Below are 12,900 nucleotides of genomic sequence, written 5' to 3'. Positions count from 1 at the left end.
TTTCCTGTCATGCTGCTAGCTTGTCCGATGACAGTGATATAAAACAGCATTTTTCATGGATCTAGCTATGAGCAATGTACTTAAGCTTATTGCTGAGCTTAGAAACATGTATCCAGCGAAAGGAGAATTACCATACTTCACAACGCTAGCGCTTATCTCTATATCACTACGCTAGGAACAATTAAGAGTTAGCGCTACTACATAAATATACTAATAGTTTTTTTTTTATCCCGTAGGCTCAGATGCAACATCAAAAAGAAAGAGTACACACTTTGTGGAAGGTTCTGCTTAGTTGGTCTCTTGGAGTTTTCTGTGATTTGTAAGCTTTGGGATTTCATGTTGGCAGCCATCCTTCTGAAAATCCTTGTAAACTCGGCTGAAACCAACATAATGAACATCGGAATTGTGAGTTCATTCTATAACGAAAAAAAAGAAGGTTTCAGCTATGAGTAACTGCACGGCGGAGCTCCGATGAAGCTGTACTCCACTCTCACTTCATACATCGCAGAAGATGATGGATTCCGTCTCATTTGTTCCAAACTGGACGGAAGACTCTCTGTATCTTCAAGTTCTGGTATGTAGTAACTATAAAATAGAACTTGTCGGAGCAGAAGGACAGCTGCGATTATTCCCACAACCACAAATTGTTTTATTCTAACTTAAATACTACGTAGACCTAACCACTCCAATTTAAGCCCGAAATTAACGTGTACAGAAAGTGGAGGTCCCTCGAATTTGAATTCATTTTGGAAGATTAGATCGTCTTCAGCTTAGAGTAGTCTAGAATTTGGTTGATTTGGATAAGTAGATCAGAGAATTGCGCATAGAACTACGCATATGAATGATTGCGCGTACTGTTAATGTGGCAGTTCGTGGTCTACCACAATCTAAGAAATTTACAGATGTCATTCCCATGGATGCAGAGGAAGTATGTGATATCATATCTGTGTTAGGACGAATCGATATTGATGGTGCAAATTATCTGCTCTGTGTTACCGAAAGTACGGTTGTTGCCGAGTTCAGTGGTCGGGAGGTGTGTGAGATCAGAAAGTCCGCTTTTGAAAAGTATTATAAACCCGAAAGCTTTATAATCTAGGCTAAGCATCCAATACATCGTATTGATCGCGTGAGAGCCATTTCTTTGGACTCGTCAGAAACTCTGGAAGCACTCGGATCAGCTACCGCAAATTCAACAGAATCGTCCGCACGTCGTTTGAAGCAGGGAACTGGGAAGCTGATCAAGTTTGTCCAGGACAAAATTAGTGCGTAATACTTTATACCGTAACCTTTCAAATTTGTTTCTATACACTTCTTATTCAGCATTAAGTAATGTTCAAAAACCGTCTGCAATGCTTGATGAAATTTTACGCCTTTTCAACGACCATCCTGACTTCTACTTCTGCTTCGGACGAGACATCACGCACTGCACGCATACGTTAGTGGATAGGAAAAGTTGATCACTTTGACATCCTATTACTTCTTTCGAGCTTACTTTAGGCATTATTCGTCACGTAATGCTGATCCTGACGAGCGGTTCTTCTGGAATAAGTTGTTATTGAAAGACTTGCTGGATAAGACCATAGACAGAGAGCTAGCTAAGAAATGGTATGTGGATTTCTAGAGCTCAAGCGTACAGAAATGGTGCAGAATGTTTTCAATCTGATGAGGGTGGCACCAATTAGTGAAAAGCAACGGGAGGAGATTGTGCTAACTAGAAATAAAGCGTGCGTTTCGACCAACGCGTCGCGCTCCTACGGTTGAAACATTCGGCGCCGATAGCTATGCCATAGTAAATGTTTTGATGTTTTGTCTAGGATTGTCCCAGTAATGCAGGGTAGTGTACGATTCAATAGCCTTGAAATTGCTGATGATCCTGAAGCCAATGTGTCGTTAGATATCACTCTTATTTCGCGGCGATCGGTTCATCGTGCTGGAGTGAGATATCTGAGAAGGTATAGTTTTAGAAGCCTATTTCATGTGCTCTCACCAAAATTATACTTTTCTGCTCGGTACCCAAGGACTTTTTTGTTTCAGAGGAATCGACAATGAGTCAAATGTGGCGAATTTCGTTGAAACAGAACTTTTATTGAACATTTTCGGTCATCATCTATCGTTTGTACAGGTCCGTGTTCACCTCATTTTTTTCTTTTACATTGTCAATTTTTAATTTAATCTTTAAGATTTAAAAAAATTCAGGTACGCGGGTCAGTTCCCGTTTTTTGGAGTCAGAAAGGGTTCAAATATCGCCCTCCTCTCTCTATCGAACGACCTGTAGAAGAAAGTATGCCGTACTTTACAACTCATATGCAGGAACTAATTGACCGCTATGGGTCTCCGTTGGTCGCGGTTAATCTTGTTGATCAAGCCGGGCGAGAGCTGAAACTTGCGACAAGCTACTTAGAGGTATGTCGAATACTTTGTTTTCGCAGAGTCGTATTCAAACGACGTGAAGCTCGGTGCAATTACCTAAGCGGCTGTGCGCGAAGTGGTGCGGTGAAGCTAGCGGTTGGGAACGAGATGGGACCATTGCTAATTGCAACGACGAGTGGTGTTATCAAGGGTCCCCACTCGATCCTAACCGCTACGCTCCTCCGCACCGCATCGACCGCAGCCGCTTACGTCACTGCGCCGAGCTTCATGTCGTTTTGACCCGATTATAGACTCCGGTTTCTTATGGCTTCATTTGGTTTCCAACCACCTTTACCACCTGAATTTCATTAACTACACTGAAGGTTTTAAGCATGCCGCCAAGTTCAATTCACCTCATCTACATTATGTTTCATTTGATCTGCACCGACATTGCAGGGGCTTGAAATTCGATAAGGTTCGTGGGAGCTTGAAATTCTTTTAAATTACTCTTTTGGGGGTATTGTTCTATTTTTAGGTTAACGACCTCATTACGGGGATGGAGGATTTGTTAAGAAAAATTGGTTACTGTTGGGTTGACAAAACAGGTAGGTAGTTTCTAAAGCGATTGATGATTTTTTTTTGGAAATAAGAAAAACATCGTATGCTTCCAGGTGAGATTGTAAAAAGTCAGAGTGGTGTTGTTCGCGTGAATTGTGTTGATTGCTTGGATCGCACAAATGTTGTCCAGGTGTGTAACCCTTCACGAAGGTTTATTTCTGGAACGTTTGACATCCTGTTCAACACAATCACACTCTCACTTAACGTAAATTCAGGGTGCAATTTCTCAATGGGTTTGCATGCAACAAGCGCAACGTCTGGGGCTTTTTGGTCCATTATGTGAACCACCTGAGGCTCTTGTGACTTTACTGCAAAATATATGGGCGGATAATGGCGATGAGATTTCGACGCAGGTTGGTGAGATGGTTGGGTAGAATCTCTGCACATCCAGTGTTCTTCTCGCGCGATTGTGCACGGTGTAAAGAGATCTGTAATACCAGGAAACGTTCCTTTCTTTCCTTTATCTTTCTAGAGAATTAAGACACTGCTGAACAGTCTACTTCCTTTTTTTCTTCGTTCTAAGTTGTGGTGTTTCAGTATGCTGGAACAGCAGCCTTAAAAGGAGATGTAACTCGAAGCGGAGAGCGACGTCTTACCGGAATCATGAAAGATGGCTATAACAGTGCCTCTCGTTACTACCTCTCACACGTACGGGACTCATCGAGACAGAAGGCTATGAATGTTCTTCTCGGTAACAAAGACCAAGGTTAGTTGCGCAATTTTAAGCTGGAGGTTTTTTTTCCTGTGTCCACTATTGGTTCTACACTTCGTCTGTCTTAGGTTCGGAATCAATGGTGGATTCGGACTCAGACTCAGAGGAGGACGAGAATGTAAGTCGTCTCGTGGCTGAGACTGTGCACTTCCTTCTTCCCGAAGGAGAAGTTGTTGTAGGTGAGTAAGTTTGTGTCGCCTCTTAGTATTTACAGTGTTCACTGACTCATTCGTTGGCGATAACTCTCTTGTCAGATAATGTCCTCGACTTTCTTTTGAATTTTCAGGAGGTTGGGCTCTGTGTGACTCGCTGCAAAAAGGAGATGCAATCGACACAATACTTCTTCTAACAAGGTATTCTGAGGTTTACTTTTTTTATTACACTTCTATTTTTTTATCTAGGCAAGTTTTCATTATGTGTTATCGTAGATACGTTTTAATTCTGCAGAACCAAATTGTACGTGGCTGTTTACGATGACGAACTCGAGAAACTAGCAGATGTCAGGATCGTTCCTCTGGATGATATTACTTCGCTTGAGGTGAGATTGAAGCCGCTATTACTCCTGGGAATGCTGATTACTGATCACTGTCAGTGCCTCTAGGTCGGCCGTCCGTCTCGTTCGGCTCGCTTATTTTTGCGAGTGACGTGCTTAGAAGAAAGTTGGACATGGCGAGCTGGAAAAACGCGTTTATTCAACAACGTGGCCATTCGACTGAAAACTCTGGAAGAGGCTGGGGAGTACACGGAATCCATTGCAGAACAGGTAGCGCTGTCAACGTCGCTTCTGGATTTTCGTTAATTATTTCCTCCAAAGCGCACCATTACCGCAACAGTGCGTTTGGTCATGTGCAATCTTTTCGGATTAGAATGTGGAAGGCTAATTAGTATTCGTTACCTAGATTTTGCGTTGAGGAGGAAGCTGAAACCTTTTTTCAGTAAAATTCCTGCAAATTTCTGTTTTCCGCCTTGCTTTTACTGATAGGAAGAAATCCCCTTCTGCTATTTCAAATATTCCATTCGTTTGGAACAGCAGTCAAAACATTTTTCAATGAATCATCGATTGTTCCTTACCTTTTCGATTACATTTTATTCAGATCAGTGTCACAATCAATTTATGTGTTGGTAGAGATGTTCCCGTTCAGCGGGTTGAACGACTGACTCTGCCAGGATCAACGAACACCGCTAAGTAAGTAGTTGCTTTCTAGAATCTTCGTAAAAAAAAAAAGAAGAAAGGAGTGAGGAAAAGGAAAGAGCTTATCACAAACACATGCGATGCATACTTGATGATTAATTCAAAGAGCCATCAAAGCTTTGCAGAATGAATGAAAATTCGTTTTAGAAGGGCTTTAGCGTCTATGACTGCTGCATTGAAAACTCGTATGCGAAGACCAGCAGCTCCTTCGGGGACAAATACGACTAATTCCAATGGTATAGCATGAGAATTAACCTTGAATATACCATAGTTTGAGAAAATATTAATCTTTAGACAATGTAGCTGCTGAATCACTTCCTGTACCAACAACAGTGGTGGATTCTTCGTTGATTGACATATCTGAAAACTGTGGACCAGTCGATTCAGTCTCAGAATTTCGTGATGATATGAATCCGAACACTACGACCATTGCTCCGTCGAAGGTATTAAAATTAAGTACTAAAGGTCGAAGGTATTAAAAGTCGAAGGTAAATGTTATTTAAAAAAAATCCGCACTTGGTTTTTAACCAGAATTTACTCTTCAAATTAATCTGCTAATCAGTACTTTTGTTTCAGATACACACCTCTCCTTCTGATGGATGTCTGTTAACAGAAGCGAATCGTCCAGCAACCTCCGCCGCTGGCTTAGTCGGCCGCATTCGAGGACTCAAAACTCCTTTCACGAGATCAAATGAAGGAAGTGGCGCTTCTGCAAACCCATTCAAAAACCTTCTTCCTCTTATGAGCACTTCACAAACAAATTTTGTAATGCTTTAGTCATATGGTTAGTGCCCACAAATCCGCGAAACCTCTTCATTTGCGTGGGTCGTAATTCAGTTTCAAAAACACGTCTATTGTGCGCAGGTTTATTGTACGAATAATGAAACGATAAGGAGAATAGTGGACATGTGACCACCATCTTTTTTGTGCCCTTTAAGCCGAAGATACTACCGCTGACATCTTTCATGTTCGAGATAAACCTACGTACAAATTCGCGGATTCTACAGTATGTATATAGCTTGTATATACACCAAGCTAACATTGCCCAAAATAGGCATAATTAGTTGATTTTCTCTGTACCTCGACACCAGCATCAATTTTATTTGCTTTTTTTTCTTGTGAACACCTTGACACGTGTTTCCGGTATCTGTTCTCTTATAATAGGAATATGCATAATTAGCTTCTCATAACGTTACACTTTATCGATTTCCCGCTTTCTGTGATATTTTCTATCAACTCCCTAGGTGCAATATCGATATTTATTGTCTTATGTGAATACGAGCTTCGCTAGTGATCGATAAAAATTTCGTGCCAAACTCGGTTTGTTGTTGAATTAGAGCTTAAAAAAAGGGTGGGTCCCTGTACCGATCCGATTAAATGTGAGCAATGTGTGGTGAGAGAGTAACGATACTTCTTATAGTTTCATGAAAAAGATTGGTGCACTATGGGGGATTGGACGTATGTGCGGACGCGTATCTAGTGCAGTGCAGACTCCATCCACTGCGAATCTTGTGATCTCGCCGTTGAGGTTCTGTTCCAAAGACGGTTCATGTTCCACTTTTGCATCAACTTCGAATGAAAACAAGAATTCGGATCCTTTAGCTGAAGTGAGATTACCAGTTGAAGATTCTGTCTACCATGTTCCACTCACAAAATCTCAGCTGGCCGAGGAGCTTTCGAAACGAAACATCAGGTTCGAGAAGGTGACGCACGGGAATTTTCTGCGTGTGAATTGTGTGTTTTGTGATGCGGAAAGGTCGTGTTACATTTCCGGATTGGACAACACTGTGACCTGCGTCATTTGCCATGAATTTCAGCCTCTCAACGTCTTCTTGACAGCAGCTGCTTCGAAGAAATCAGAAATTTCTGTTAAAAATGAGTCTATACGGGAGAAGCGACCTGAAGCAAACGAACTATTGCGTTTGGTGGAGAATCCGGAAGAAGTGGATCCTGATCTGTACGATCGAGTGAGCTACCTCAATCTCGTGAATCAAATCAAGGAGGAACAAAGACGGGAAGATGGATTGAACGCTGCATTTCCATTTGCGGTAGATCAACATAGTGCAAAACTGAAGAGTGCACCTCCTGATCCACACATTCAACGATTGTGGGATGAAAGCATGGACATAAGCGATATGTCTATCATGGAACAAAATGATATGAAGCAATTACGCACCATGCTTGGCATTGATCGAATATCCGCGGAAACGTTGTCTTCTTACAATGTTCGTGGCCATTTGGACAAGTCTGACCAGGCTTCCATCCTATATCCCAGATATCGTGGCGCTGCATCGCATAATCGCGTTCCAGAAGGACTGAAACTTATACGAAAAGTTGGAAATACCCTGAAGAAGGAAAACTACCCTTTTGTGAACGAATCTTCAACGAATATTCGCTTCTATGGTATATTTGGCTATCATCTGAGTAGGACTTCCGATAATTCAATTGTGCTGACGACAAACGAACGTGACGCTCTAGCAGTGTATGAGGCAAGCGATGGAATCTTTGCCTTTGCCCTTCCTCACGGGGAGCATGTGGACAACACAATTTTACCGTATCTCGAAGATTTTGAGCACATTTTCTTATGGTTTCCTTCACATCATCAGAATTATGCCAAAGAGTGGGGCCATAAGCTTGATGATGCTAGATGCAGCTTTATTAAGAGCGTCGAGAGACCAATCGAACTTCTACGCAGTGGAAAATATAAGAAGGTACGTCGTATTCTCTGGACGGAATCGATACGACTACGCTCCGAAGGCTTCCTATGTATAAATGACCTCCGTGAACATGTAAAGGCTGATTTGGTTCACTCGGACGTCCGTCAACGCGGTTTCGCCCAATGGAAACGTTTCGCTCCTCTAAATAGATATCTACAAGGTCTTCGTCCCAAAGAATTAACAGTCCTAACAGGTGGCACCGGATTCGGGAAAACCACTTTTTTATGCGAATATTCCCTTGATTTGTTCACGCAAGGTGTTCGAACGTTGTTTTGTAGTTTTGAAATGCCTGAGGAGAAAATTTTAAAGTGGATGCTTGTACAGTACGCAGGAGTGCCGTTGTATCGTGCTGAGTATAGTAGCACTATTGACATGTGGTTGGATAAATTCGAACGCACTCGAGGACCTCTGACTATTATGAAGACGATCGAGTTCAGAGATAAAAGCATCAATCAAATTGCAGCGGTGAGTGTTTTAAATTGAGTTGGATGTTAATGTTTTAAAGTTCCGGTTATTTTCTAGGCAATAAGTAACCACGTAATCAACAGCGGCTGTCAACATGTTGTCATCGACAACCTACAATTTCTTGTAAATCAGTCAACGATGAGTGACGAACGTTCTACTAGTTTGGATCGTTTCCAAATGCAAGATCGTTTTGTTGGACATATGCGTGCACTTGCGACACAACAAGGAGTTCATGTGACAATGGTTGTACATCCCAGAAAAACCGACGCCAATACAGACTTGGATATCCAACATTTTGGCGGATCTGCACGTGTTACACAGGAAGCCGATAACGTTCTTGCACTACAGAGGCGACGCGATGATCTTGATCGCGGAAAATCCAGGAAGTTCCTGTACATCCTGAAGAACAGATATGGAGGGCAGAGAGTGGAGAAAGATCAGTTAGAAATGTTATTTCAGTCATCCATTTACTCACATACAATAGTTGATCATTCACTTAAAGTATAATTTGATGTTCTCTGCATATTCTCATTTGTGTTCTCATTATTTCTTACCGGTGTTCTATGTTTTAACAAGAGCTTTACTACGATATTTTTTATCATTTTATCACTTCTTTCTACGTTGTACATCCAAGTGTATCCTCATTTATTGCAAATCCTCAGAAAGTGACCGTTCCTCAATAATTCTTACCTGATACTGCTGCGTCAGTACTAACGATGTTTACTGCCACATCTTGATGTTTTTCTAACTTTTATCGCATGATTATTACTTTGAGACAACTGTTTCAGTCTGTTGTTAAAGTTCTTATGAAATATTTATGAAAAAATTCCTGAAAATTTAAATGCTCGACTTAGCCAGCATTTTGAATTCGAAATCATTGCAGACTTATGAGCTTTACATAGACAAGGATGGCTAATGGAGATGATGAGGGTATCACTCAAAATCCTTCGAAGACTTCGAGTTTTACACAGTCTCCGGAGTTTTGGTTGTTCGTTCACTTTCTTTTCTTTGTCCTCATGTGATTATTGAGACAAACACCTTTGAGGGACGTGTGTGACTAATTAACACTAATTTTTTCCGTTTAAACGAGAAGACAGAAAAAGAACAGCCATTTCTGAGTATATCTAACAGAAAACCATTATAGTCTGTATAAATCTGATTTGGAGGCAAAATCCAGAAAATAGTACTCACTTCATCATCCAAAGCAGCAATGAAAAACATCAAAATTTGACATCGAAGACAAGGTAAAAGTAGAAAAAATAAGAAAGCCTTGTCTCCTACTACATGGAACGAGGAAAAAAAGCGATATGGCGACAAGTGGCTACAGTCGACCACAAGTCTATCATTACTTCAATATAATATTGTTGCCCGTACAGTTCTCAAATAGGTGTTAGATAGTCTCTATGAATGTAGAACAAGAGTGTTGCATACAAAGATTAGATATGGGGGGACATATCATTTGCTAACTATGAGTATAATGTCCATTTCCAAAGAAAGTGTCGTTTTGTACATGCAAAAAGAAAAAAATGAGGTGAGTAAAGGAGTACGGAACACTCGGACTATTCATTAGATGAAATAAATTCAGATTTGAAAGAAATGAAGAGATAGATCTGCGAAAAGTGAGGTACGACTTATTATGTAGGTATGGACTTATTTTCGTGCGCTTTGCGCACATCGCAGGTTTCAAAAACCTATAGGAAATATCGATTTCACGAAAGATAAATAAGGTAGTGAAAACAGTAAGATAAAACCAACGCGAACCGCTTGCTGGATGAAATAACATCTATAGTTTGAACAGTTGCAGTTGATCTTTGATGTAAGTTGTAGTGCATCAAACAAACAGAAATAACCGTTTATCCGCGTGCTTCTCTCCAGAAGTCAGACCAGAGCAAATAAAACAAATAATCCATCTACAACTAAACAATGAAAGAGTAGGTACTGATCCGACCGCAGAGAGAGAATGAATCGCGATGAAGCTAGCTGAAACAAATCTATATGATGGGGCATAGTAAGGCAAACACTTCGAAAGAATTGATGCATACACTATCTCAGACACAACTAGATACAATGGGCATGTAACTGAGGGGAAAAAAAAACCTTCACACAAATGAGTCAATCAAAAAAGGAACTGTGACTGTTATTCAGTGGGGTAATGTGCACACAAAAGACATTACATAAGACAAAATAAGAACTGAAGAGAAGCACTGCAACACACCTCTAACTATACAATATTTACTTCCATTTCTTGTTCTCATAGTCATAATACTTGGGAGCACCCAAGAAGTTGCCCTGAAACATTAGAAACTAATTAGTATAATTCCAATAATTTGTTTCAGAGCAAGGACTGTCGTTCATTAGGCGAAAAACGCTATAAATAAGGTAGCCCAAAACAAACGAGCTAACTGAAATACCTTCTCCAAAACGAGCGCACGTTGAACTTGCGCCTCCTTGTACTCGTCCTGGAAGGTTGGCGGGATCGGAGGGAAGACTAAAGGAAGGGAATATTGAATGCAAGAACAAAACTAAAAAAAAAACAATCATGCGGTGTCATACCATAAACATTCAGGAACACGCTGTAGAATGTTGCAAGAGATATGACGGATAGCACAGCAGACACAATTATCTGAACAAATAATACTTTGACTGAGGGATCCAAAAGCTGTATTTTTAACTCTGTCAGTTCGATACTGACTTGAATAAAGCGTGGCACAAGAATATTGCACTCTGCGCTGTGCTGCCCAAAATCGAAATCAGCAACACATTGAGAATTAAATTAGTTAAAAAATATGGTAGTTGAAAATTAACATCCAAACATAATAAGCAAAAAGTTATGCGAGAAGTTTTACAAAATCTGAAGAAAAATGAGTGGTAAAAGCCTCCTCGCATCCTGCGACCACAATGATTTGTATGGAAGGAACACATTTCATAGAATGAGGTTAGAATACATGAATACATGTTGCTATTTTATTTTAAAAAAAAAGATGTAAGAAGGTACAGAAAGAAATTTACCTTCCAGTAACCGCTAGGAGCTTCGAACTCGGCGAGAGTCTGTTTGAAACTGTAGCGATACACTAAAAGTCAAAATTGAGAGAAGCTTGCACAGTTGCACGGCGGAAATTATTAAAAAACGGTGGAAAACTGTTGTCATTTAGCACACCTCCAAAGACCAACTCAAAAAGCTTAAATGGCTAGAAGAACAGTTGAATCTCGGTGACAACTCCCCGCCTCGTGATAGTAAACTGTCGGACATGGTCGATTCAAGGGTACGCGAGTCATTCGGCAGGGTAAAATGTAGTTGCAGGGCACTCACTGGCGCCCTTATTTCCCACCGCTCCAGCTTACTTTTTCCTCTTAGTAACTTTAGTTTACATGTGATAGATCCTCTAAGAGTAATGCTTATGCCTTAGGACCCCGACTGGTTTGATTAATTACTTTGAGAAATAAGGGCGCCACTGAGTGGCCACGACTACATTTTAGCCCAGAAGGTCACTACTCAGGTAGTGAGAAAAAAGGAAAATTTATAACCCTGCTCAACTACTACCTGGTTCATATTTGATCAGACTAAAACCAGTTGGCCTAAATATGGTCTCGATAGCATTCAAAAGTCATAAGAAATATGAGTAATAAGAGTACATGAACAAGAAAACTTCAGCTCTGCACTGTTACTGACTCCCATCAGGTGGGAACGAAGGAAGAAACGTACGAATGTATTTCAATTAAATGTAAACACTACTGAGAAAAATACTGGTTGGACTTCCACTTACACAACTTCTTCTCATCAATTGATAAGTTTTTCCAATCCCCAAGCTCCTTCTTTCTGATTGGTGCAATAACATCATCTTCTTTACGGAATCTGATTGCAGGATACCAATAGTCCAAGCGATCAGAATAGTTCTGAAAGAAAGAGATAATAATAAGTACACCAATAATTCCCATCGCAAAAAACCTTCTAAATTCTAAGTAAAGTAATGGAAGAGTATTTGGAAAAAAAGGAAACAACTGGAGAAACGTACATTATCACCGTTGACACCGAATCCAACAAGTTCACGACCGGCCGCTTTTTCAGGACCCCACCAATGTTCAATATGATGACCGCTTGAAGCCGGTGCTGACGTTCTCAATGAACGTACAGCCAAACGTGGCAGCATCAGATTTCGTGACAACATGCCTGAGTGGAATCAGCTGGAATACCACCACCATCAGCAGAACAAACGTTCTCGTCATGGATTTAAGGAAACAACAGACGACGATATGGCCGAACATACCACACCGATTGAGGTAGATACGTTTGAATGAACCCGCCTAGCGCACAATTACAAATATACAACGCGTTCAACAAAAAATGTATATAAAAACTTAAGCAAAAAAGCCGAGAAGCTAGAGCACACATAGAGGAGCCACCGCCCGTATTCCGGCTGAGGATCTGTGCGTTGTCATGGTGTCCACCGTGCAATCAAATATTGACTCTGGAGCGCTGTATTCATTGATAATCAGGTTTCGTTGCTGGGGAACTGTGGTGTGGACAATATGTAGCTCTAGCACGGATTTCCTGTTTGAATCGTACAGGAGAGGTTCCGAGGAGTTTCCCATAATTTGGAATGGGTCCCATGAGATTGGGCTGCGTGTTCCCACTACGATTATTGCTGATTTTTTGATTACTATAGCAGGTTACCCTGCCCTGCTTATACTGAACATACAGTCAAAGTTCAAGTTTACTGTAACTTCTCAACGAGACCTACATTTATCCCTAGCTATAGTATGGTCAAGACGAGATGAAGCACAATGCAGTTGCATAAGCAGCTGCGCTCGAAGCGATGCGGTGGAGTGTAGCGGTTAGTATCGAGTGG

The 12,900-nt window shown here is 40.9% G+C and overlaps 3 protein-coding genes across 5 annotated transcripts; 2 read left to right on the top strand and 1 right to left on the bottom strand.

Annotated features, from left to right (window-relative positions):
• Positions 1 to 471: 471 nt before the first annotated feature.
• Positions 472 to 5,648, top strand: RB195_007839 (uncharacterized protein; the record flags this gene model as incomplete). The annotated part of the gene is made up of 21 exons (XM_064181683.1): positions 472 to 574; positions 903 to 1,033; positions 1,097 to 1,262; positions 1,321 to 1,435; positions 1,498 to 1,605; positions 1,815 to 1,952; positions 2,035 to 2,122; positions 2,197 to 2,403; positions 2,741 to 2,824; positions 2,885 to 2,954; positions 3,021 to 3,097; positions 3,183 to 3,320; positions 3,505 to 3,673; positions 3,748 to 3,858; positions 3,966 to 4,032; positions 4,127 to 4,217; positions 4,281 to 4,442; positions 4,774 to 4,865; positions 5,019 to 5,107; positions 5,166 to 5,314; positions 5,448 to 5,648. 21 exons carry the CDS (start codon positions 472 to 474, stop codon positions 5,646 to 5,648), a joined length of 2,556 nt encoding a protein of 851 aa, XP_064038455.1.
• A 647-nt stretch (positions 5,649 to 6,295) lies between these two features.
• On the top strand, positions 6,296 to 8,560 carry RB195_007838 (uncharacterized protein; the record flags this gene model as incomplete). 2 transcript variants are annotated; one of them, XM_064181682.1, is made up of 4 exons in its annotated part: positions 6,296 to 6,416; positions 6,474 to 6,574; positions 6,689 to 8,053; positions 8,111 to 8,560. In XM_064181682.1, the coding sequence occupies 4 exons, from the start codon at positions 6,296 to 6,298 to the stop codon at positions 8,558 to 8,560; spliced, it is 2,037 nt and encodes a 678-aa protein (XP_064038453.1). The 2 variants fall into 2 exon arrangements, with proteins under 2 accessions (XP_064038453.1, XP_064038454.1); XM_064181681.1 differs by having other exon boundaries at positions 6,474 to 8,053.
• A 1,324-nt stretch (positions 8,561 to 9,884) lies between these two features.
• Positions 9,885 to 12,219, bottom strand: RB195_007837 (uncharacterized protein; the record flags this gene model as incomplete). 2 transcript variants are annotated; one of them, XM_064181680.1, is made up of 8 exons in its annotated part: positions 9,885 to 10,033; positions 10,269 to 10,274; positions 10,330 to 10,342; positions 10,465 to 10,541; positions 10,607 to 10,676; positions 11,063 to 11,124; positions 11,818 to 11,947; positions 12,067 to 12,219. In XM_064181680.1, the coding sequence occupies 8 exons, from the start codon at positions 12,217 to 12,219 to the stop codon at positions 9,885 to 9,887; spliced, it is 660 nt and encodes a 219-aa protein (XP_064038452.1). The 2 variants fall into 2 exon arrangements, with proteins under 2 accessions (XP_064038452.1, XP_013308516.2); XM_013453062.2 differs by lacking the exons at positions 9,885 to 10,033; positions 10,269 to 10,274 and having other exon boundaries at positions 10,286 to 10,342.
• Between the last annotated feature and the right edge of the window lie 681 nt (positions 12,220 to 12,900).

The sequence above is a fragment of the Necator americanus genome, chromosome I, assembly GCF_031761385.1.
Source record: "Necator americanus strain Aroian chromosome I, whole genome shotgun sequence".
Taxonomy (NCBI): domain Eukaryota; kingdom Metazoa; phylum Nematoda; class Chromadorea; order Rhabditida; family Ancylostomatidae; genus Necator; species Necator americanus.
Note: the sequence above shows the minus strand (reverse complement) of the source record. Positions and strands in the feature narration are given on the sequence as shown.